The following is a 25,029-nucleotide window of genomic DNA, read 5'->3' as shown; positions in this document are numbered from 1 at the left end:
ATACCTAGCCCAGACAGGTGAAAAGCGAGCACTATTTATGTATATTTCAGCAGCGCTAATAAAAACAACTCCAACACAAGGTTTCATCTCCTTTCTATTTTTCACTCATAGGTACAAAGTAAAGCATTCGTGATTTCGTTAATATTTCACAAAAACAAAAAAACTGTCATAAAAATGGATTTTTTCTTCAATCGTTATTATTTTGGTATAATACCCAGCATTTGATTTGACACGATGGGAACAGTGGGCTAATAAATAGTTGTGACAGTTGCCTTCATATCCTAATCGTCAATTATACTAAAATTAGTATTAGATTTTTGGTGTACTTTACGCCCGATATGGGGCGCTACAAAAATTTTGTCGTTGACGACACGATGTAGGAGGATAAGGAGTACATTAGGCGAACGAAGCCGAAGTAATGAATGAACCTATTCAAGTATCAAAATATATTTGAATATAAAATTGAGATTGTCCTGTTAATTTAAAAACGTATTATACGTATTTCGGCTTTTTTCAATTTAATTAAAGTGTTATCGTAACACAATACGTTCAACAAAGGCCGATAATATTCTGGTAAATGAGGACCGGTTAAATAAATATATGTAAATACATAATTTATAAGTAGTAGAAATATATGTATGTTTTAATACTGTATAAATCATAAAGTTTCAATTGTAATTATTAGAAAACAAGCATTATAAGTTTATGTATGTAGCTTTTTATATACGTAGAATAGAACAGAAGTTTAAGTCTTTTACTGGCCATTACCATATTCATCTGTATAGGGCTGGGATCTTGAAGGCAGTGAGTAAAGATATTTGTAAGTTATTATTTTCTGATTTGTTAGGTTTGATACTTACGGCAAAGCTTGGTAAATTATAAACCTTAGTGTTTTTAAATAAGTGTTTTATTCAAGTAATAAACAATTTATAGTAAAATTTAAGATTGTTAGCAGTTGGTTTGTGAGACGAAACTTTTTTGGGATTGTATTCTCCAAAACCCACGATAAGTAGCGTAACTTAACCGCCACTTCATTTGCTGTAGGGTGACCATTAGTTTCGTTGAATCGGAATTGTACTCGTAATTTCAAATCCAATGAAATATCTGAAAAGCAACTTTAAGGTTTCATGTTTTGTGGAAAAATATTTATTGAATAAGTGTATTTAAATTTTAGTAGTGAAGCAAAGTATGTTTCGATCACGCAAACGCCTCGCGGCCAATGTGAACACAAGACCGCTCGTCTACCACGCTTGCGCCCGCTACCGCAAGTCAATGTTAACAAACATTAAGAAAACTGCGGCAAGATTTAATTTAAATAACGATTTATGACGGTCTTAATATATTTATTGGGATTTAAAAATCTAAGCAAAAAAACATTGTTTCAATTACATTTTAAACATGCCAACCCTTTTATCGCAAGCTGAAATTAGATATTATCAGAAATCATGATTGTTGAATTGTGTTATGCTTCATGCGTATTGCTTCAGAAATGTCTTAACAAATAAATGACAAAGTACTTATATTGGGAGCAGTTATAATGATACATATTTAAGGGCAAAACATGCTCTTTTATAACCACGCTGAGGTCCATAATATCACCGGTGGTCAAAGGGTTAAAACAAGTGATTAACTAAACTGCGTCTAACTTTATTTTTTGGAGTAATAAAGTAGAAGTATTTTAAAAAGCATCATGGATCATGGCCACTCTACGCATGCGTAAGCACCACTCAATGAGTCATGTAATTTGGAATTATTACTGTTACTTATAAACCAGCTTTTTAATATTTAATGCCAACGGAATATTGGTTACTTCGAGGTCTGTTCCGATAACAATGTAAGACTTATTTATTGTACAGTTTCAATTTACATTAAACATTACAAGACTACTTGGTAATTTTGTCGTTGGTGACCGTCAAGTGTTTCCGGTTTCACATTACATCTTATTTAAAAGCTTTCAGAAATAAAATAATTTTATTAAATTGAGTATTGGGATTGATCTTTGTTATGAAAGTGATATAGTTACATTTTCTTTTACTACTCCAAGGAGAAAAATGGCTAGTACCCAGTACCTTGAGACTAAAAAGCAGAAAAAAAGCGAGGCGAACATCATTATATTCTTATCTAAGTTGGCAAAGGTTTTCCTTTTCCATAGAGAGCCGACCCGAACATACAATTAATATTACCAAACACATATGAGTTTAATCTAATCAGTTGTTAATACCAGTCCGCGTTAACCCATTGCCCGGTACGCCACTGTAAATATGAGCATAAGCTTTACTACTTGTTGAACCGACACTTGGTAAACCTTTCTGTTATCCATTTGGTCAAGGATAATGTTATTAACTTGATACACATTAGTATTTGTACTGTACGATTCCAAAAGATATGCTGCTATAATCCGTGGGTGTTCAATTGCCGAACTGCCCTTAGTAGGTTTCCGATTATCTCTGCACGTTATTCAAACGAATTTAAAGAATCCCTACAGTTTGCAAAATTTGAAAACCTTTTTGAGTTACGTGGTGGGAATCAGCTCAAAAGGCTTTTGGTTGTTCAAAATAACTATTTATATTGTTAATTCGTTGCTTTAATTCTATTGAAAGAAATGAAGGACATTTTTATTAATTGAATATTAAGTAAAAATTTTAGTAATGTAACAGTTAACTTGAACTGCAAAGGTGTGCTATGAAAACTGAACAACAATATACTACACATACTCAACATAAAATATTTGTATAATGCTGGTGTGGAAGTGACATCTATCATTTATGTATTAAATGGCGAGAAGAACTTCCCTTTGCTCACTATAGATGTCAGCATGATAAAAATAACAGCAGCACTAAATGTACCACAGAAAAATATTTTGTTTTATATACAAAGTACTCTGTGGACTGTAGTTATGACAACGACTTCCGATAAGTTTCATTCAAAAATATCTTTTTTTAGATAATTTTTAAAGTTCTTAACAAAAATTAATTAAAAAATATTTTTTTTTAAATTGGAATGAAGTCCACTCCTGGAGGTAGCGCCAACTTCTTAGTGCTTTCAGTTTTGCTCCAAATAAGTCAATCGGCCGACAGAATATTCCCATTACCAACGCAATCAACATTCGATTCTATTGTGATATGATTTTAACAATGAATTTGTTAATATTTTTTCATTAAACACAAAAAGTTGATAGTAGACTAATGATATGAACCATTTGCTTCTAAATTCTTAAAATTAAAAAAAAGACATATGTCAATGTCAAAATAATTGAAACAAGTGTTTATAGAAAAATAAGGATTTATTTTTATCTCCGTCTCAGAAGAATTTAATTTATACAAATTTAATATTACTTGTGAATTCATTGCATTAAATACCCTAGCGGTACTAAGGTACTGTAAATATGTCTTCATATTTCGAAAGACAGAAGAGTCTGTTTAACACTTTAAAAGATGCTGAAGAACAATATAGCTTTTCGAAAACAAACAAGGCCTCCCCTGATACAGATTATGGAATTATTGATAGGAGTGCTTATCGAAAACTTAAAAATGAAATGAAGAAATTCGTTGGAAAAGAGAGCATATTTAAGCGTCCAGAAGCAAAACTACGAAATTGTCTTCGTTCAAAAACGGTACCTGATCATGTAAAGAATCCTGATAAATGGGTTTATTACTCTTTATCAGATGTGACTGCTGAACAAATGTCTGATGCTACCAACACCGCAACGGCATTAGCACTGATACGTGAATTAGAAGAAAGAAATATTGAAAAACATGCAATGGATGAAGATTCACATGAAAGTCTTGTATTTAAAAAACCTATTTTCAAAGCATCTAAGACACTGAAGGTCAAACCTATTGAAGATGAGGAAAAGCCAATAGTTAAACAAAACAAAATCATAATGCCAGAATATGTTGTTGGTGTATCAAAGAAAAAAGAGAAGAAAAACAAAGTTCAGGTATCTAATGACAACTCAGATAGAACAAAGAAAGTAGAGTTAAAATTAAATCATCTCACAGATATGGATGATGACTGTGATGACTAATTTTATAATAAAAATATTTTTTTTTTTACATTTGTAATCTTTTCACTACGTAAACCTTTGGCAGTGACTAACAAGTTCACTTTCATACCACAAACAATTCAACCTTATAACAGTTGGTCAGTACCCAGCTTTATTTGATGTATATAAACCTTGTAAATAAAACAATAGTTTCTTGTCAAATATTTAATATGATTCCATTTAACACTGTGACACTATAGCGGACTCAGACTTAATTTCCAAATTATCACTATCTGTCTTATTTTCTGCAGCAAAAGCGCTTAGATCCCTCATCATAGAGAATGCATCCTCTCCATCCGCATAATATTTCGGTTCAATTTCAAGAATTTTAAAACCTAAAGAGTTTGTGTAAAGATTGAGAGCTGCTCTGTTGCTTTTTCTCACATGAAGTGATACATATTTTGCCTGCAAAATAGAATAAATGATTAATGTCATGAACACCTAAAGAGCTTAATATGCAATTAATGTAAATTGACAGCATATAAATATAGTGCCGCCACCCATCAGGTTCTGTCTCCTGAAATGGCAAAAATCGGATTGCGGATATTCATTTGGCCAAACCAAATGGAAGTCTGTGATCTCTGCCTACCCCTTTGGGTTACAGGTGTGAGCTGCGTGTAAATATATTGGCCCCTAAACTGAATATATATTTAACTAGTTCTAAGCACTAGTTACTTAATCTCAGATTACTGCATTTTAATGCCGTGTTAACAACTTAAATTTCGAGTATATTTATACCTGGAAACATTCAACCATAGCCAGTGAAGCCTGATTCATAAGTTTTTGTGCAAGACCAAGGCGCCTGTGTGATCTCTTCACTGCTAAGGAGGTGATATGTCCATGACGATTATCTTCTCCATCCTCTTCCATTTTTGCCAACACATAGCCTGAATAAACAAAGCAGATTAATCTTTAACACTACTACAATAAAATAAAATAAAAAAACACTAGATTACCAATTGGCAAAGTAATCATAAATTGTATTGGATACTCTTTTAGTAATACTTACCTACAATGTGCCCTTTTTCATCTTCAGCTACATAGCTCAGTTGTGGCCAAGAGAGACCATGGTAGAAGTAATATTTCATCTGATAGTTTTCAGGCAGACACAGCAAATTGCAATGCTGCATATTCATAAGATCACTTGGACGTGCACAGCGTATATTCATTTTGACCTGTACAATAATAGCTCTTGATATAAGATAAGAAAGTATCTTGTTTTTAATAGATAGATAGAAGTTTGGTGTATTATTCTCTTCTTATTTTTTTTGTTTTGTTAGGTTGTCTTGTCTCTGACGCTGGGGGCGTATCGGACATACCCCCGAGGAGTTCACGAACAAATCGAAACTTAGACAAACAACACTTCCATACAATGTACCAACCTAGAACAAAGACAAAGGATCATGCTTAAGAGGCATTCAAAAATATTTACACAGCGCATACGAGTTCTTATTTAGCTGTTATACCAAACAGAAAACTACTTACAAAACAACACAAATACAAAAACTAAAATTACACTACATACGAAGGTTAAAATAGCTAAAATCACTTCCTTCATATCCGACTACATAAAAGATTAATACAAACATTAACTCAGGAATAATGTAGAATGCTACTTTCTCGTCTTTTGTTAAAATTTAATAGTAAACAAACCCATAACAAGGGACGTTATGTGAGATAACTATTAACTACGACTAGTGTGTCTAATGAGATAAAGCGAACAGCGCCATTTTGGCACTTATTGGAGTCAGGTGTACGTGCAAGTAAACAATAAATCAATAACTTATTACTTGTTTACTTCGATTTTTCCTGTAGTTATCTAAACAAGTGTTAAATAAAATAATACGTATGAAATCTTCCCGTCAACTTCCTCTTGTTTCCGAGAGAATAAGACGAATTACCTAACCTAAAAAATTCAAATCAATTATAAATGTCATTCGTTTTTTGACAATCTAGTCTTGGCATCTTTAAAAAAAACACTTTAAAAAAATGAAATATAAGATAAAATTAAACACTCTTTTATTGAATGCACATAAATAAAAATAAAAAACGTATTACTTTGCTAAAAATGTATCGGTAAAATTGATCCTTAGAGATGGTAATCTTGAGTGTCCAACATACAACTGCTTTGTATTAATTCGAAATAGTGTTAAATTAGACATCGGATCAAAAACTTTTCCTTCGAAGATTAAAGTCTTTTAATAATTTAAATGAGTATTTCTGAATAAGAAAAACAAAATAAAACGGTAATTACAAGATTATCTAATAATTTTTGAACGAACATGTCATTCAAATTTAGATGTCAATCTCAATTTGTAAACTGTCAATCGTTTTATTTTTGGCAGTCAAAGAAAAAATAAAATAATACTGTAGATTTCGGGGAGATTATATAAAGAAATGTTTATATTAAATTGAAAATGGATATGAGTTTATTTCCATAGTACGGATCACACTTATAAATGTTATCGTTTTATATTATTCATTTCATAACAACTTATCAAGTACAAATATTAGATTATGGATGAAGACCGCAAAGAATCGTAAGTTGCTTAAGATATATAATTGCTGTAATTATAACATTGTATAAAAATGTAAAAAAAAACACATAGGTACAGGAGTCCTGTGTACACAAAGGAAGAGGTGAATGCTTTGTTGAATATTATTGAAAATTATAAAAGTATTATTCTAAATAAATCAACTTCTACTGCCGCTAGTCACGCTAAAGACAGAGCATGGAATTCCATAGCCAAAGTTTTCAATAAACAAGGCTTCAAGCATATAAGGAGTGTTGAAAGCATAAAAACAAAGTGGGATAATTTAAAAAAAGAAGCAAGGAAGGCAGCTAAAAATATAATGATAATGAAACACTATGACAACGATTTGTGGAGTCGAGTGGTTACAATGTTATTAGAACATGAAAAAAATGAGGACTCTAAGCCAAGTCTTGAGAATGGATCAAATGGTTTGTTTTCAAAATTTCTTGGATAAGTCTAGGTCATATAAAAATTATTAACTTGAGGTATATTTTCAGAAATAAATACAAAAGACACAGATAATGCAACTATTATGGATTTTGAGGAATGTGAAAATGAAGAATCTGATAGTTCAGGTATGACAATTTCACTATTTTTAGTGATAAGTTAAAATTTAAACTAAGACATTGTTAAATTTACTAAAAAAAATAATTTGAATTTTGTCTTTTCAGATGGAGATATGCAGACTTGTAGGTAAGGTAATTTTATTTCTATTAAAATAAATTGACATCATTGCCAATAAATGTATACCACCAAAGATTCAAATATCTTTTATCCAAGTGTTTCAATTGTAGAAACCATTGACCTCTATATTCTACTGGACAGGCTACAATCCATGGTATTTTGTGCTTATTTGTTTTTCGCTATTTCGGTACTGACTGTAGCAGTTTGTAGCAATGTTGGGAACTTGAACTAATAATAATAGGGATAGAATTAGTTTACATTCACTTCAACTGGAGAGTGTCGGTGGCTCAGGCGTTAAGCACTTGACTTGCAATCTGCATGATAAACTTCAACTGGTATTTTTAAGTTGGAATCAAGCAAAGGTTGTAAATTACATGCTGGAATCTATACACCATTAAATCTACAATCAATGGTGGAAATCTGTGTTTAACCTAGTCATAGTGTTTTAGGTCAAACAGATCTTTAAATTTCTTACCACAAGAGTGTACTCTTCTTTTAAAATGTGTGAGAGAAGAGAAGAACAATATATTCATTAAGGAAACTAACTCAAAAACAAATCTTCTCAAAAATAGTGCTTGGACCAGGGTATGTATAAAAAATTATGTTAAACTTTAAACAAACTGCATGGTCAATAGATGCATTGCTACTATGAATTTTATATATTAAAGTGAGCTTACATGATTAGTTGTTAGCAGTCAAAGTGTTAATAGTATGTTTTGTTGACTTGCATACAAATTAAGTGTACTTCATTCTAATTCCAAATCAAACTCTATAAACTAATGTAACTGCTACATTTGTGTAAAAATATTTTTTTTATGGTTGACTATGGCCTAGTCACCTATAACTTAGGGTAGGCTTCAAGCACCTCGGTGGGGATGTATAGTAAGCTGATGATGATTTTTTTTTAATCAACTACATGTTACAGATTGCAGAGGCCTTTAATAAACAGAACCCACAGAAAAGATCTAGTAAAGTTTTGCGTACAAAGTTTGACAATATGAAGAAAGCTGCTAAGTCAGTTCATATGAAACAGTATCTGTTGAACAATCAGCATGAAAAAGAGGTATGAATAAATAAAATAATCTATACAGTTAATAAAATTGAAGTGTGTGTGTGTGTGTAATATAATTAAAAAATATATATTTCATGCACATAATGTGTTACTTATTCCAAAAACCAATGTTTAAAATGTTTGTTCCGGGTAATCTCTGAAACGGCTGGATCGATTTTGATGGGGCATTCGCTGGAAGGAAGCTAAAGTATGCTAAAGTAACCAAGTATTTCTATTTAATTCCTAAAGCAAACAACATCTAGCATAATATTATAAGTGTAGGTTACATCAGATAAGCAATAATTATTAAGTTTACTCTAAAATAATAGCATATATGTATGAATGTGGAAGAAAGGGGTACTAAGACTGAACAAAACATATCCGCTCTGGCTCATGAGCTTCAGTATTGTATATCTGTAGTAAGCTTGTAATGTTTCAAAATATGACACTGTTATCTTGATTGCTTCAAAGACTATGAGAAGGACGATAATATGTTTTTATGAGTTACTAGCTTTTACCCGCGACTCCGTCTGCGCGGAATAAAAAATAGAAAACAGGGTAAAAATTATCCTATGTCCTTTTCCTGGTTCTAAGCTACCTGCCCACCAATTTTCAGTCAAATCGATTCAGCCGTTCTTGAGTTATAAATAGTGTATCTAACACGACTTTATTTTATATATATAGATGTGACACGAGAATTTTATATATTAAATTTACTGGAAAGTGATATTCAGTAATTAAAAATAATCTCTTTCAGAAAATAAAGACTGAACCACTGTTTGACTGTAAATCTGACTCGGACACAAATGATGGAAATTTGAATGATAATGTAGAGATGGATACCTTAAGTTTAAATAAAAATAAATATCTAGATATTGATCCTCTCGATACAGTTATCAATGGTGACTGTGGAAATGGTAAATATTATATTAGTCGAACCTGAATAAGTAAGAGTTCAATGGCGATGTTATTTTTCTTGCTTATAGAGGTTTAACTTTTATCCAGTTCTAGATGTAAATTAAAAACTTATTTATATGCAGTAGAACATACTTATTTTAGCAATTATTTGCGTAACGTGGTTTTTTTGTTCCTAGAATCGAAACACCCATATAATCCTTGGTGCACACAAGATAGTAAACTTGTTGAGAAGTTAAAATTACAACTCTTTAATTATCAGTTGGAAACTGCAAAGGTAAGTATTCTTACATTCAGAATTACATCAGAACTCATTTTGTGATACAAAATAACGCTAAAAGTGCAAAAAGTTTAGTTAAAAATAAAAAGTATGTTTTTTCGTAATTTTTTTTAATAGTTAAGAGTACAATAACAAACATTAACACTAGTTTTTTATATAATGGTTTTTAATTTGTAATTTTTCAGATGGAAAGAAAAAGAGTAGAGAATGCAATGCAAGCCGAAGTGGCTGCATTCGAGTCTAATGCATTGGAACGGTCTTTAAAGCTGCGGGCGGCCAGGCTAGAAGTTATTGCAGCACAGGCCAAGCTACCAGCAAACCATCCTGGACTGCTGTTTACTGATGAAGAGAAACCAGCGCAAGAATACTTAGAACGATATAATCATACAATGTGATGATTCATACCTAAAGTGTTTTTTTATATAAAGTGAACTCGCTAGTTGAGTCGGTGGCAGTGAATGTGTTAGTGTCGTGTTCAGAACTATGTTTCACAACACAGTTAAAAGTTGTATGTGTTGTATAATTCAAAATACATAGGATTGTGTGGGTGAGTACTGAGTACTTATTTTATGATGTACATAAGATATATTTAATATTACTATGTAGGCTGTTACTGTATTATGTAAGCTGTGTTGTATGTGTTCTGATGCGTTTCTTTGAAGATTCCGGGACTCGCACCAGTTGCACTTAAGGATAGCTACCGAGGGGGTTTTAGTGAGTCAAGACACACATAACCCTGTCTTACCCCCAATTAATAATAAATTTGATGCTTAATTAACTCTTTAACTGCTACCCCCAAATTTATTTCATTCTTTCATTTTTTTAATTCATTTAAAAATAGAATGTGTTTTTGACGTGACATCTTTTCTTCTTGCAGTATAATGGTACAATAAAGCCTATTACATATAAACAAAATAAAAGGTACACAGAATAAGGATTTAAAATAATACACTTTGTAGTACATACGAAAATTTTTGTATATTTTATTTGATTGCGTTTTACAAGATGATTGAATTAATAATTCTCATTATAATAAAATTATTATTTTTTTAATAATATGCATTTGTACAATTTCATCTATGCCTAACTACACATACGCTATGTCTAGATATAATACATTGCTAATATACATGTTTTTTTACACTGATGTCTTAATTACTTATAATTTAATACAGTATGGTTTAAAGAAGTTTAGTTGTACAAGTTCCGATTAAATAGTGATCAGTTTTTATAGCTATATTTAGAATTGGTTTTGAATAAATAGATATAAAAAGTTTATAGCATTAAAGCGGAAATAAGAAATGTGCAAAAATAATATACAAGAGCAACTGAGCAGCAAAATATTTGAGCATCAATTAGTGAAATCTTTTTTATGTTTAGATACAAATAACCGTTAGTTTTCATTGTCGTCACACTTGTATACAACATTCTGTTTACTCAGTTTTTATTTTAGACTATGAAAGGGATGTTGATTATGTTTTTATGAAGGTTAAACTTATTGTTACAGTAACAAAATATTATGTTGTGCGTTTCTTCTTTTCGATGTGTTTCGACTGTTGGGGAACTAGTATTGACACATTGTTATCTGTTTTTTTTTTTTCAAGTTATGATGAAATTTTATAGTTTTTTAGATACATGGTGTTAAAAACAGAAATACAAAGGCTCTTTGGCTTTTTAGATATTAAAACAGCCAGTTAATTTGTAGTATGGGATATGTACATCAATTAAGAAAGATAGAATAAAAAAGTTAACACCGCTACGATTTTTTTTTCATGTAAAAAGTGAGCTCGCCAGGCGAGTTGGCAGTGAAAGTGTTAACTCGATGTTATTTCTATATTATCATGTACGCGAATGTACGTTTACATCCCATTTACACGAAACTACAAATATTTGTAGCAACATTTTATAAAACTGGACGGATAACTCAACTCACTTAGGCATCTGAGCATCCAGCATCAAACTCGATAATTTAGCAACAAGTTTACGAATAAAATAACAGCAGCCTTGGTTAATTTGTATATATTTCTAACATTTAATAGAAACTCTTTTTTATATATTTGTCTCGTTATTGGCAGTCTATGTTGATGAATGTTCCTATCGCAGTTTTCTTTGGTTATATTTCTCACACAAATCAAAATACACTCAATATACTACATTGTAACCTAAACAAATGCAAAGGGCACAAAACAATTTGCCTTTTTACGTTTTCATCGATGATAGTTATTCCTATAATTAAGTACATATTATCTATAGTTACAGCAATTCCATTTGTCGTTATGTTTAGATATGTTTTTGCAGCTGAGGCGTACTTACGCTTTTTCAATAACAATCATTATTTTAATTGTCTTATATCGTACAGTACGAGGAATTTGAGTTTGCACGGGAACAAGAGAAATTGCCATTTGTAAAGCGTTGCCTATCTGTCTTTCTCTCAGTCAACAGCGCTATATTGTACTATGTGACAGAGAGAAAGCTCTACAAATCGAACTCAGCCGATGTTCCTGCAAGTTGTACTCTTCTACCCAACGTGTTAATTGGCGCGCACTGTAGATAGCAGATTTACTGCTTAATTGTTAGTTATCTAGCTAGCTAACATCGAACAATTATTTACACATTAACCGTGGATTTAAACTGCCGAATAAATTACGCATTCATATTGTTATCCCAGTTTATTTCGATAATAATGAAAGAAATAACAATATGTAATGTGAACATTTCGTCAGTAAACCAACGGTAAAGTTCTAGAGCGTTCCAGACGCCATCTTTAACACAACCGCTGCCAAAAGCGAAGCACGAACCTCACGCATACTTGATACTCTTTATGTTATAACATGATGCATAAGTCACCCATATATCAATTATTATGACCGTCAAGCAATATATATGTTACCGGTTTTAACACATTGCGAGCCATCCTTAATTTTTTTCTAGTGATTGCGAGCTGCCGCCATTTGAATAAAATTAAGGTAAACTATACGCAGAGACATTTGTATCATACTACAATATAAAGAGAACGACATAATTACTAACTGTAAGTTTTTGAGACCAAAATCACCGTTTAAAACATATTGTTATCTCTGTTTTGTCTAAGATAATGAGAGGGATGACGATATGTTTTATACAGAGATTTTGGTCTGAGAAACCCACGGTAAGTCATCTTAATTTTACAATATCGATAATCCCAAGCAAAGCTATCTGATCCTAGGCGCTTATAATATACTTCGATTTGGAAGTTTTTTTTAACATCATTCCATTATCACATAGTTTTACGGAATAAACATATTACTCCAGTTTACAAAAAGTATTCCCTGAATAATATGACATTTTTCTGTCATAAATGTTTTTGTTTAAGTTTCAATGGTTTGCGAACATGAAGTACAAGTTTTGTGTAAATGCTATTTAGAATAATTTCATAAAAAATCTTTACTTAAAATAAATATATTTTATAAAACGATGTCAGTTTTACGATATCTCGATTGACAAATATAGTCCATGTCTGACATTGGTGTTCTCATCAATCATTTTAATATTGATTAGTGCAACGTCAACTATCACTTCATGGTTAAACTCGTATCTCTGGAGAACCCTTTAGTTTCACTTTAGTATCTTGGGATGTGTAGTGTAGAACTCACACAAATCGAACTCATCACAAAATAGAATAAGGGATTCAAAAGTGTAAGTTCAGTCGCGTTATATATGTAGTGCGGGTAGGGCGGGGGCTAGCGGTGTGAGGGGGGTGGCGGGCGCGGAGGGGGGCACTGTGGTGGCGGGTGTGGAGGGCGAGAGGGCGGGCGGCTCTGCGGCCTGACACAGCGTGCGCCGCAAGTCCTGCGCTCGCGCGGCCAACGTCCGCGCCGCCTCCGCCATCTCGGCGACCGCGCTCGCGCATGGAAACTGCTGCGCCGCCGCTTTTGTCTTCGCCACGGTCACCGCTAGCGCATCAGATAACGCATCTGAGCATCGTAACGCTTTGGATTTTAGACCCGCGTGTTGAGCGCTCCTGTTGAATTAGATTTCTTTCATTAATGATTGAATAAATTAAATAACCTCATTTGCCTTTGTTTCTGTAGAGAAAGGAAAAACTCCGTATGAATGCTTAAAACGGAGGAATAAAATAATACAATTAGAAACAAGAGTAAAATAAGCAATTTGAGTTGACGTACCTGTGTACGGTATCCCCGACGTGCACTATTCTGTGCGCGCTGAGTACGACGAACTTGCCGTGCGCGAGGAAGACGTCAGGCGGTTGGCCCATTTCGATGGTGCGCAGGAAGGCTTCGACGGCGGTGGCGAGGTGCGCGCCGTACGTAGCCGTCTGCGCCGCGTAGAACGCCGCCAGTTGGCGGTCATCCGGTGGCAAGAGGGTCGCTGCCGCCACTGCGCTTACCTGTACACGGATAAAGTTTAATTTATTGCTAGAAAATTCGATCTAGCTTAGTTTTATTATCTTGCTATAAAATGTATTTGCTTTAAAGTAATCAAAATCTAAACTTATTAAACTGGTTTTGTTAAGTTAGATTAAGATATTAATTGCATTTGTCCAAGCAAGATTTCTTTAATGAAATCTACACCAAAAGGGGCCACTTAACGATTCTGAGTGCAGCAATTAGAAATTTAGTTATCGTGCGTTACCTCTCCGGCGTGATCGGCGTCCCGCAGCAGGGCGTCGAACGAGGCCCTTAGCTTGTCGGGCAGCGCGGCGCGGATCTCCGCGTGCCGGCGTGTGGCGGCCGCGCGCGACTCCAGCCGCACGTAGTCGTATTCCTCCGTCCATTCGTGCTCCGGCGCCAATGACCGCCTGATATGCAACAGCAAATTGTAATCCATATAATCTATATGTACGTAAAGAGGTTCTATCTGTTCTAAACAAAGAAATCAAATTCTTCGGTCTTCCTCTACCTCCAATTTGAAGGCCTACATTCAATTATGAAGATGTAACACAAAACGGTAATAAAGTAACTTAAAACATTTTCATACCTAAAGAGTAGGGAAGCATTGCCGTGAATAAACGAAGCTGCGCGGCGGACGTCCTCTGTGAGCGAGCGTGCGCAGGCGACGAGCTGGTCGAGCGCGTCCTGCGAGCCGTCGGTGGGCTCGCGGTCGCGCTCCAGCCGCTCCGGCGCCCAGTCGCCCGCGTCCAGCGCGCTCGTCGCCTCGTGCGTGATCCGTTCCGCGTCCTTCAACGCCTTTACTAGCGGACGCAGCTTCACTGCGATACCTGCACGCATATGAATGCCTAATTAGAAAGATCAACGTGGCTATTAATTCCTCCATTATTATAACAGATGAAAGTTTCTTTCTGTCTTTAGTTTTATGACAAACTAAGTATGTACCTTTGTCTTGTGCATCGTGTGCGTTGGCTAGCGTGGCGTCCGCGAAAACGGCGAGGTCGTGCAGCGCGGCTCGCAGCCGGGCACCCGCCACGCGCACGTCGAGTACGCGTGGTCGCAGCGCACCTCGCCGCCGCCAGCCCGGCGACACGTGCGAGAGCAGCCGCGACACCGCCGCAGACGCCTCTTCCTACACGCACAAGAACACTTTAGACCACAGAAAGCAATAATAATAACGTTTTGTGTCGCATGTTTTATTCTGAAGTAAATTAAAGAAAACTCCGCCGCTCTGCTATAATCCCTCTGTCTGTAAGAGACTAATCAACTCAATGTCAACTTAAGAGTTCGTATTGTAACCATAACCTTGCGCTTAGATCATCTGTTTTTGAAGTAACATCAACAACAGTACCGTAACCACAAACCGATGTCATTACATGAATCATAGCTACTATAGGACTGTTCTTTTATACAACTCCAATAATAACGTCTCTACGGTCACTGTGCTTTGCACTGATATCAACCACAAACCACGTTTATAATCTTTTATTAATATAATGTGTCAAACATAGTCTTTAAATATCTTTATTATTAATTGAAGAGTTCGAACGCGCTAACATGTAAATCGTAAATCGGATTTTAGTAATTTTTTTTATGCATTCTATTTACTGAGGGAGGTGGTAGATTATTTCTAATAATCTTACAATGTGCAGGAGCTACTAATGTAATTTTTCTCGTAAAGCATTAGTACCATACCTGTAACCTCTCTAGGGCTTCTAATGCTGCATCACAAGGTAGGGGCAATGCCCGTGACCGGGGCACGTCGTACGTGCTCGAGGTAGAGGCGGCGGAATGCGCGGAGTTTGCTGAGTGCGCAGAATTTGCGGAATTGGCGGAGTTTGCGGATGCGCTGGAGGTGGCGGAGGTGAGAGAACCGGTGCCGCTGCACGCGGAGTCTGCGCTGGCCGGCCGCGGCGCTCGCGGCGCGTCGTACCAGTCTCCGAGCGGCCGGGGACAGTCGTATGTACCCCGGGTTACTGGCAAAGGCGCACGCGGCACGTCGTAGTGAGAACACTCTTCGATCTGTTGAGATGGTTTGGTTATAGTAGACTCATACTACAGCTGTCAGTTACTCGCCAGACGTGTTTACGAAATATGACAACAATCTAGTGTATTTGTAATATATTCTCACTATCACTTTTATATTACAGTTGAATAAAGAGGTATTACTTACTTTAGTGAAAGCGGGTGAGTGGTGCGCGGGCATGGGCTGGTGCGCGACGGGTGCGGGCACGGTGTTTGTTGCGGCGACAGGAGTGCGCGTGCGGCGCCGCTGCGTCACCGCACCCGCCTCGAACACGCCCGCCACTATGCGCAGTCTGTTGCCCGGACATATGCCCTGCAATGCACAGATAGGTATATGTTAGCCTTTGTACCATAAGGGAGATAATGTCCCCTGTTCGATTATAATGTAAAAATCAAATAAACTTTGTATTAACAAAGAAAAACTAAGATTTGTTTAAATTTAATTATACATACATTCACATTCCAACAGCCAACTTTTAGAAAAAGAACATCGAATTTTCTGACTGGTTGTATTAAAAAGAAAATGAAATTACCCTATCTCTCTAATTTCAAAAATGCTAAGAAAAAGTTTTCTGTGCATTGATGCCAGGTTTAAAATGAGCATTTTAATAAAGGTAAAATAATTTTAATTAGTTTGGATTCAGTGAAAGACCGCAGACACTGACACATTACTGTGTCGACAATGATGTAGTTCTACGGACTTCTGCAATCTCTATGTATTTTTCAATTTAATTGGACAGGAATTAAATAGCGGAACTAAAGTGGGACAGGAAAAATATTTGCTACATGGAATGCGTCTTTTAAATGTTAGAAAATATAAAATACATTTATATTGTATGTACCTGTAACTTACATTGTACGTTATTCCCATATTACTTGACTTACGAAGCCCCAATTTAACAATTACTTACGTAAGTAGATAAAAAAGTGCGTGGTCATAAAAAAGAGGAAAAATGTGCATTTTTAGACTAGATTTCGAAGTATGTAAAATTAAAATAATAATTGATTTTTTATAGATATGTTTTATCTTGGTTTCCAATACAGTAAACATCATTAATATCAGCTCATTATAGTCCCCACTGAGGGGCTCGGAGCCTACACTAAGTTAGGGGTGGCTTATTTTAATTGTTGTTTACACAACAAATTAAGACAATTGATAACGATTATTATTGTGCAGTTCTAATAATTGCGACGTCATGGGATATGGGATAAGCTAACGAAAATCTTGACGCCAAGTCACGTACGATCCGCGTCATGGTAACAAAAACAAACGATGAGTTCAATAGCATGCGTAACGTTGCGATAATTGTGTTGTCCTTACAGTTTCGTTTTATTACTGGTCATTAATAGCTTTAGTGGTCAGTCACTTTCTTAATTAAAACCTTTGTGCACCAAGAGAAAAGGTTTTCGTCTAAGGTAAAAAATGTGGTAATTAAAGGGAATGTGTATAAAATATCGCTTGTAACTTATAGGCGTGTAAGACTTAAGATTTTTGTATTAATTATTTTTTTATAAAAGAGGATAGCAAGCTTACGCATTGTTGATCATAACTATAGACATCTCCATTGAATAGGTTAATTGCAGATGCAAATCTAGATGGCAAATAAGTGACGTTACTAGTAGAAGCTAGATTCGAAAGGTAGTAGATAGATCGTGATTGTGAGTCTCTATCTTCTGTCAACTGTCAGTCTGCCTACCTTGTAGAAATTTTCTAGAAGCTATAGGACGTTATAAAGGGACAGAAAGAAGATAATGATTGTATGTTTCTGTCTTGTCTTGGCACTGACCTGTCTGCCTCGTAGCGAGCATAGCCACCAGCCCTCACTGCCACCGGTGTTCTGCTCCAGCACAGTCAACAGGTCGCCGCGCCGGAACGCCAACTCGTCCGGCGACTCCGCTATGTTGTCGTACAGTGCTCGCGCCATACACTGGAAACAAATTACAAAATAATTAGCATGATTGAATTTTTGCTTTCTCTGCTTCTTTTTCTAACGTTGGTAAACCTAAAACTTGTATTAATAGAGTGGAAGAATATTCTTACCAAGCATTGGTTTGCCTTTTAGCAAGGAAATTTAAAGTAGCCCCACAAATGTAGGAGTCGCAATGTCATAAAGGAGTCATGAAAAATCATAGCGTGAAAGTATTATGGACTGAATAACTTGAAAACAAAGTTTAGAACAAATTCGAAATGCCTTAATAAAGTTCTTATGCAATAGAATTTGTTTTTACTAATTTTAGACGGACGTAATAATTTGTGGTTCTCCCGAGTTTCAAATTTGGAACACCGTCTTTTGTCATCGCGTCTACATAATTCTAGCGATACCCAAACTAAATTAAGACACAAAATCTCTGCACTCGTATTAACCTACTTTGAAATGGTTAATAACGTCCATATATTTATAACACCGTCACCTTTATCATGTGTTATAATGAAGACTTATTTTAAAATAACTAACAACTTTAATATATTTTTACATTTGATAAAATTAACTAATTTCTTAGACAAAAAATAAGTCATAAATTTATACTTTTAAACTAATCATTTAGAAATAAGTTTTGTTATAAAATTTTTGTTTGTGGGTAGTTGATATCATTTGAATTTACACTAACAATCTAGAAATAACAAACAGTATTTTTTATTGCAGTTGAATCTGTATACGAGAGTCCAAGGAATCGCGATGTTTTCCTCGCTTATAGAGTTTTCTCCCTAACCCAAGTTTCTCCTTTATGGAGGTCGTCCATCGGGACCATTAGTGAATCTCGCATACAGAGGTTTCTCGATTATCCAGGATCGACTGTATTTGGATAATTGCCTATCACCCATGGGACAAAGACTCACAGCTGTTCGTTTACGAACACATAAAAGCGACAAAAATCTTTCTCCGTAAATTGGAGTCGTAAATTGTTATATGTTTTCTACTAGCTACCCTTTGCGTACATTTTCGCCCACGTCGCTATATTGACCATAAACACATTGAATTTCGGGACCTACATATTTAATTTCAAATATACTTGAGACAATATTTAAATTTATGTATTGCATAAAATAGAAGCAGTAATTTTTGCATAAAAAATGCAATGCCCAAATACAAATCATAAATTATTGGACTGAAATAACACTGGATTCATTTAATTTTAATAAAAGCATTGTTTATTGGAAGCGAGACTGAACTGAAAGACTGATAAAGGGTTTAAATAGCTTTCATGCATTCAGTTGTATAATAGGAAAATTCCTTTGTCTTTTACTGTCTTTGTTCCCACTGTTATGCCTGCCGGTTCAACAAATAAGATTTAAGGGTGTTTAAGGAACTATGAGATAAACTGAGGTTAATGGCAATTCTATTATTTAGTCTAGGCGTAAGAGTGTGGGTTTTAAGTAAGTTAATTTACTGCAATAGCTTATAAAGTTTACATTCTTTTTCGCAGCTCAAATAGTAGGTTAATAAAAAATATTTAACGATGGTTACTTTATGTTTTTAACAAATAAACGCACTTATAGATAATAGATTATAAAGATTCGATGTTTTTCGACAACATTTATCTCCATGGCACTTTTAAAATATCAGAACAGTCTCACATAAGTACAAAATGATGGTGTGTGTAGTGTATGTACACATGCACCCAGCTGCAGCGGAACATTCGTCCCAAATGGCGCGATAATGACGGATTGCATCGCGCTGCATTGTGCAATCGTTGTGGGCGTCGTCGGCGCGTCGGCGGCTTGGGGCAGGCCATGTCCGTTTCCGACGCCTTTATGCAATTGATATGTCACCGAACGATTATGGACTGTGGCCGGTTTGTAATCGGACTAGAAATATTTGTAAACAAAACTAATCATTAGCAATTTGATATGTTGTAAATTGTCTGAATTGTATTAATTAAAATCGAGTTGAACTTTGAAAAAAAATTATAAATCATACAACATGATAGTTAAAGAAGAAACAATAACATTTATTGCATTTAGAGTGGCTCGTCCGTTTTTAGACAGACGATGATTACAGTTTATCTGCATCGGATATAACTGTACTGTTATCAAGAGACGAATTGCAATAAGTTACGACGCCCGCCGGCGCCGGCGGATTCTTGACGTAAATCAATATTGATGTCGCTATCTATATTTAAATGCATCTTGTCTTACAAGTTTACTATTGTTTTACAATGCAAGCAATAATATATACCTAATTAATTCAAAAATAACTTAGACTGTTATTGATGTTTTATCAACTCCATTTTTTGGAAAATTAAATCAATAAGACGAACTAATTTTTAGCAATACCCAATTTCTACAAAGTTCCCACAACATCTGTAAGAAAACAGCTTGCTGTCTTATTCATTCATTTTTACAGTAAAAACTGATCAAACAATTTGAATAGATGTTTCAGCGGAGAGTAATGTCGTTATAATCTAATCTAATTATTTTTTAAACTAGTTTTAAATTAAATAATATTTTATTGTATAAGAGAAGAGGGCAAACGAGCGGTGAGAAGCACCGTGGTGATATCGACGCCAAGATAATCCGCAATACTGGAGGAACTGCAAGTTCGTTGCCGGCGTTTGAGTAAGTTGATTAGTCCTAAATCGTACAGACGCTTTTCTAACATGACACTTTTTATCGCGAAGTGATGTATTTTGAGGGAAAGGCTAATGGAACAAGAGTGATATTAAAGTGTTCATCGCTCGAGAGCCGACAACGCCGAGTTTTAACGCAGCGTTAAAAAAACGCCCGTGTGAATGAGCACTTAATGTAATAATTACAAGATTTTTGATTTAATTATATTTAATAATACATTATTGGAACGAAGTTCCTTATCGCGCGTTGTGTAAGGGGGCTGGACGGAAAAAATTCTTACGAAAAGTTGTCACGACACTTTTTGCTATAGTAAGTATGTTAACGACGAATGAGCGCTACTTCACCATGGCAACGACGTGACAATATATAACGAAAATTCATAGAAATAAAATGTACTTCTTGTGAAGACTTAAGTTTTTTATTCATAGATTAAACATTGGTTCCTTCACTAATTAATAGAAAGGAACTTCGTTCCATCCGGGTGTCCCTTGACACCTCTCAAGTTTATTTAATTATTAAAAGAAGTATAGCAGCAGTATTTATCATAGTACTTTATTAGCGATTAAATGAAATCTAGGAAAGTTAGATGCTGCGAATTTTTATATCGTTATTAAATTATCAAAAGCTCTTAAATTAAAATACTGAACACTAACCCGTTTCTCTTTAACAATTCGTACACTTGTGTGTAGTCCCTTGCAGTTGCACATCGTTATAACTAATCGTACTTTCGCACTGATTTTAATATCACAAACTGCGACCACCATACCTCGGACAGTCATGCGTTCTCTACAACGGCTAATAACATACTGATCGGTCAATGTTCGATGCAACTTTATATATGATTTATGAAATCGACGTTATTAGAACTCGTTCGTGAATCAGCGAATACGTACGTCAGTGCGTAAACTACGTAATATTAATATTTTGTTCTGGATGGCTGGATGGCAAGGAAAGGATATTTTGTAAATAGCAATGAGTGAAACGTCTGTATTAGATACGTCATTCCTGTTCTAAAAATAAGCAAATTCACAAAGGAACAATGCGTTATTATTTGACAGATTTGAAGTCACATTTTACCAATGGTAAAGAAGTGAATTTTTTGCATCTTCGAAAGTATAATATAATAACCACAAAATGGAAAAAGTTTTTTAATTAAACTTATTTTACCTTTTGGGTAGTTAAAACCGATAAATCGAAAAGATAAAAGATTTGAAAAAAATCTGAACTTTAAAAAGAAGAAAGATTCGTAAACTTAAAATCTACTACACCCATTTTTTTAAAATTCTACATTATACCTGGGTAATTTAAGCTATATTGTGACCACTCATTGACAGTTTATGTTATCTATGGTCGATGTGAGTCAATGACCTTAGTTACGCCGTGCACGATACGAGGCCGCGTATGGAGGCGAACTGATTCGTGGAAGTTTTGCTCCGAAGGCGCCATGATTCAACATGTATCCGTCTTGCCGCATCCTTGTCATACTTGTCAATCAATAATTAACTAAATTCCATTAAATTAATGCGTTAAACTAATCTTTTATGAACCTTAGCTGAGAAATAAAAACGTTAAATTAATATAAAACTTTATATAAACAGAACAATAAAAAAATTATATAAAAACATTAAGAGAGAAGAAAAAGTGTTACGAGTTATATAAAATTTTAGTTTTAATGGTATTTAAGCATTAATATTAGAGTTGAAGAAGAAGTAGCAGTAGAAGATAAGAAGAAATGTGAAGTAAAATAGGTATTGAGAATATGTTTTTAGTCTATATTGTCGTATTAAGTAAAAAGAAAATCTTAAATTGGTATTCTTATATCGTTAACTATGATAATATCCTTGTAAAGGAAACTACTAAAATATTTATTTTTATACAATTGTGTAAAGCATTTAGTTATTCAGTCAAATGCTCTATTTAAATTGCCTTAAAGAGTCGTCATAGCATGAAGGAAGGAAGTGTCAGAGGAAATGCAAAACTTCGACACATCCTATTTGTAACAATTCTGTGAGTGGGAAGGAAAAAGTGTTCAAAAACATGTAATTCAGATGTTTGTTTTGTTTTCAACGAACGTGTCCTTTGTTAGCAACCTAATTCAAGGCTGTGAGTTCATGCTCAGTGGAATAAATATTCCTATTAAAACCGCATAAAGTTGTTTGGGATGAAAATTAAAAATATAAAAAGGCTAGAACAATACTTCTGTGGTTTTCATCATATACATACAAAATAGCAAGTCATTATTATATTTAGAAAAAAATATTATAAATGAAGAGCTTTTTCTTGTTATTACGTTATCATACAATTAATTAAGCTGCAGTTTGCACTCTATTCCTTTCTTATGTGTACGGGTGTACCTGAGGCTATTTTTTTAATTCCGCGCTGTCGTAGTCGCAGGCAACCGTTAGTACATAATACAGACATGTCATAAATTAAATTGTAGATTATGTAATCATATTTGTGACATCAAATTTAGAGGTAAGGGAATTCCTGATATTGTTTTTGAACATCCTTTATTGTTCATTCTTACATTACCTACTTACGTAAACTGAAAAAAAAAAAACATTCGATATTCAAAAAATTAAAAAGTTTACGAAATATAATTGTGTAGAAATGTTGAGTGGTGACCGATAGTGAGGTCAGTTTGCGCTCCAGTTAACCTGTCCATATGGCGTCGGTTGGAAAATCAATGAGGGATGTGCGACTCAATGGCGGCTGCGACCTTCGTAGGTCGCCCCCGTCCCCGCCCTTGTCGCCCGCACCGTACTACGACGTCACGGCGCATGTGCGACAACCTTTGCGTAATATTCACCTTTTTTAAAAATAGAACAAACTCCGAAAACAGTATCTAGTCTCCTTATAGGACCTGGTATAGTAACAACTTGACGATTCTGAGACAGCAGTTAGAGTATCAATTATTTGAATATTAAAATATCTTCACAAAAATTTCTTCGCAATATTGTTGACATCTTCGTGAAAGTTAGTATTCACGAAAAATGTTTGTGGAACAACTTAACATTTGATCATATATTGTACGGTTACAGCGCTGTCACAAAGTCGCTTCGAATACTTGTGAACTTTTCTGCGACATAAACTTTTAGACTTGTACTGCGAAATGACATGGAACTCACTTAGTACTTGGACAGCGGAATATGTCAGAAAGTCATTCGAGATAGTACGTTCCTCGCATACACCTACAAGTATTGGTAGTTTCTGTAATACGTAACATATTTCCGAACTCCATTTTCTCAATGTTATAATATTTATTTTTGAGACTGTATCATATGTTCTTACTTTAGATTTCTTCGGTTAGAAACTAGTACAAAAACGTATTAAGTATATCCTATTATAATATAAATCCATACCCTCAGATCACCTCCAAACTCTTGATTACAGATATGAGACCAGATTATGGTGATAGTATCAAATAGGTGATGAAAAAATCTACGATAATGGTAAAATGATATTATAAATATTGATCTATATCCGATAAAAAGTAACGGTTTAAACCGAGACTCAATCTCGGGAGCTCTTGATCTAAATTGCTCTCAAAGACGTGCAACGCAAGTGCACTACAGCTCGACCACTGAACCGGGGAAATTGGTTGAGTCCTCTTCTCTATTAATGTCCATTAAAGATAAAATTACGCTGCCGTAACACTAGTAGAAAGATATTTTGTTATCTCTGTTTTATTTTCAAAGCAATTGAGAAGAATTGCTATGTTTTTGTGCAAGTACAGTCGAAGCTGGATAAGCGAAAAACCTCTATAAGCGAGAGTCATTGTCTGCTCCATAAGCGAAAGACTCGGGTTAAAAAGAAACTACTATAAGCTAGAGAATAACGCGGTTCCTTTGGATTCTTGCTTGTCCAGGTAATGATACTCATAGTTAACTATCCCTTGTCAAAAGCATTGCAACTTAAATATGTGATATCATAACCATAAGTTTGTAGCGTCACGCAAACTATTCCAACACAATTTCCTCTTGTTTTAAGTTAGTAATACAATACAGCAAAGTTTTGTGTTGTGTATACGTATTGTCAGGTCAGAATTTAATCGATTTTAATTGTAACCAGTTATTTTAGTAACAAATAATAAAAATGTGCTGCATCTCTATCTGATAAAAGTATAAAGTGTAAAGTATATAATATAGAATAACTAGCTGTCGCCCGCGACTCCGTCCGCGCGCAGTTAAAAAAAAATGAAAAATAGATGTTGGCCGATTCTCAGACCTACTGAATATGCTCACAAAATTTCATGAGAATCGGTCAAGCCGTTTCGGAGGAGTACGGTGACGAAAACTGTGACACGAGAATTTTATATATTAGATAGTTTGATTGAAAATCTGTGTCTATTGACGCAACATAAGTTAATAAAGCTCATGCGTGTCGCTGACTAACTGACAAGTAAAATATAATGTGTGTCTCTGCTTTAAGAGCAATCAATGACAGTCTGCAATCAGGCCCACAGATGGCACAAACGAACTGACAAGTGGCGGTAAAAATGCGGCGACGGCGCGGCGGAACTTTGTGATTATGAACG

At 34.7% G+C, this 25,029-nt stretch overlaps 4 protein-coding genes across 8 annotated transcripts in view; 2 read left to right on the top strand and 2 right to left on the bottom strand.

Annotated features, from left to right (window-relative positions):
- The first annotated feature begins 3,275 nt into the window (after positions 1-3,275).
- LOC106719111 (protein TSSC4) lies at positions 3,276-4,027 on the top strand. The gene has a single exon (XM_014513366.2). It carries the CDS (start codon positions 3,386-3,388, stop codon positions 4,025-4,027), a length of 642 nt encoding a protein of 213 aa, XP_014368852.2. The 5' UTR covers positions 3,276-3,385.
- A 168-nt stretch (positions 4,028-4,195) lies between these two features.
- Positions 4,196-5,977, bottom strand: LOC106719112 (N-alpha-acetyltransferase 10). 2 transcript variants are annotated; one of them, XM_014513368.2, is made up of 4 exons: positions 5,836-5,977; positions 5,055-5,220; positions 4,784-4,932; positions 4,196-4,450 (listed from the first exon to the last, which is right to left on the bottom strand). In XM_014513368.2, exons 2-4 carry the CDS (start codon positions 5,212-5,214, stop codon positions 4,226-4,228), a joined length of 534 nt encoding a protein of 177 aa, XP_014368854.1. In that variant the 5' UTR covers positions 5,215-5,220; positions 5,836-5,977; the 3' UTR covers positions 4,196-4,225. The 2 variants fall into 2 exon arrangements, with proteins under 2 accessions (XP_014368854.1, XP_014368853.1); XM_014513367.2 differs by lacking the exon at positions 5,836-5,977 and having other exon boundaries at positions 5,055-5,299.
- Positions 5,978-6,409: 432 nt separating this feature from the next.
- Positions 6,410-10,051, top strand: LOC106719166. Its single transcript, XM_014513434.2, has 9 exons — positions 6,410-6,585; positions 6,655-7,007; positions 7,077-7,154; positions 7,251-7,272; positions 7,713-7,848; positions 8,189-8,326; positions 9,072-9,231; positions 9,409-9,506; positions 9,695-10,051. The coding sequence occupies exons 1-9, from the start codon at positions 6,563-6,565 to the stop codon at positions 9,902-9,904; spliced, it is 1,218 nt and encodes a 405-aa protein (XP_014368920.2). The 5' UTR covers positions 6,410-6,562; the 3' UTR covers positions 9,905-10,051.
- A 2,918-nt stretch (positions 10,052-12,969) lies between these two features.
- LOC106719096 (breast cancer anti-estrogen resistance protein 1) overlaps positions 12,970-25,029 on the bottom strand; it is a 72,196-nt gene continuing 60,136 nt past the window's right edge. For 3 of the 4 annotated variants that reach the window (XM_045680179.1, XM_014513349.2, XM_045680178.1), the window contains exons 2-9: positions 17,710-17,850; positions 16,071-16,235; positions 15,593-15,919; positions 14,843-15,029; positions 14,487-14,727; positions 14,142-14,307; positions 13,673-13,896; positions 12,970-13,509 (exon numbers count right to left, since the gene is read on the bottom strand). In XM_045680179.1, coding sequence (XP_045536135.1) covers positions 13,200-13,509; positions 13,673-13,896; positions 14,142-14,307; positions 14,487-14,727; positions 14,843-15,029; positions 15,593-15,919; positions 16,071-16,235; positions 17,710-17,850 — 1,761 coding nt within the window. In that variant the 3' untranslated portion in view covers positions 12,970-13,199. Of the gene's footprint in view, positions 13,510-13,672; positions 13,897-14,141; positions 14,308-14,486; positions 14,728-14,842; positions 15,030-15,592; positions 15,920-16,070; positions 16,236-17,709; positions 17,851-21,145; positions 21,290-25,029 lie in introns of those variants that run through there. The other variant, XM_045680177.1, reaches the window with a different exon arrangement.

The sequence above is a fragment of the Papilio machaon genome, chromosome 12 (assembly GCF_912999745.1).
Source record: "Papilio machaon chromosome 12, ilPapMach1.1, whole genome shotgun sequence".
NCBI classification, from domain to species: domain Eukaryota; kingdom Metazoa; phylum Arthropoda; class Insecta; order Lepidoptera; family Papilionidae; genus Papilio; species Papilio machaon.
Note: the sequence above shows the minus strand (reverse complement) of the source record. Positions and strands in the feature narration are given on the sequence as shown.

What these genes read in the sequence shown, in the direction of transcription:
- LOC106719111 (XM_014513366.2), top strand. Translation starts at nt 3,386, where the DNA reads ATGTCTTCATATTTCGAAAGACAGAAGAGTCTGTTTAACACTTTAAAA.
- LOC106719112 (XM_014513368.2), bottom strand. Translation starts at nt 5,214, where the DNA reads ATGAATATACGCTGTGCACGTCCAAGTGATCTTATGAATATGCAGCAT. An exon ending in TGAAAAAGGGCACATTGTAG is followed by an intron (nt 4,933 to 5,054) that starts GTAAGTATTACT and finishes TTGTTTATTCAG; the next exon opens with GCTATGTGTTGGCAAAAATG. An exon ending in CTATGGTTGAATGTTTCCAG is followed by an intron (nt 4,451 to 4,783) that starts GTATAAATATAC and finishes TCTATTTTGCAG; the next exon opens with GCAAAATATGTATCACTTCA.
- LOC106719166 (XM_014513434.2), top strand. Translation starts at nt 6,563, where the DNA reads ATGGATGAAGACCGCAAAGAATC. An exon ending in GGAGATATGCAGACTTGTAG is followed by an intron (nt 7,273 to 7,712) that starts GTAAGGTAATTT and finishes ATAGTGTTTTAG; the next exon opens with GTCAAACAGATCTTTAAATT. An exon ending in CAATGGTGACTGTGGAAATG is followed by an intron (nt 9,232 to 9,408) that starts GTAAATATTATA and finishes TTTTGTTCCTAG; the next exon opens with AATCGAAACACCCATATAAT.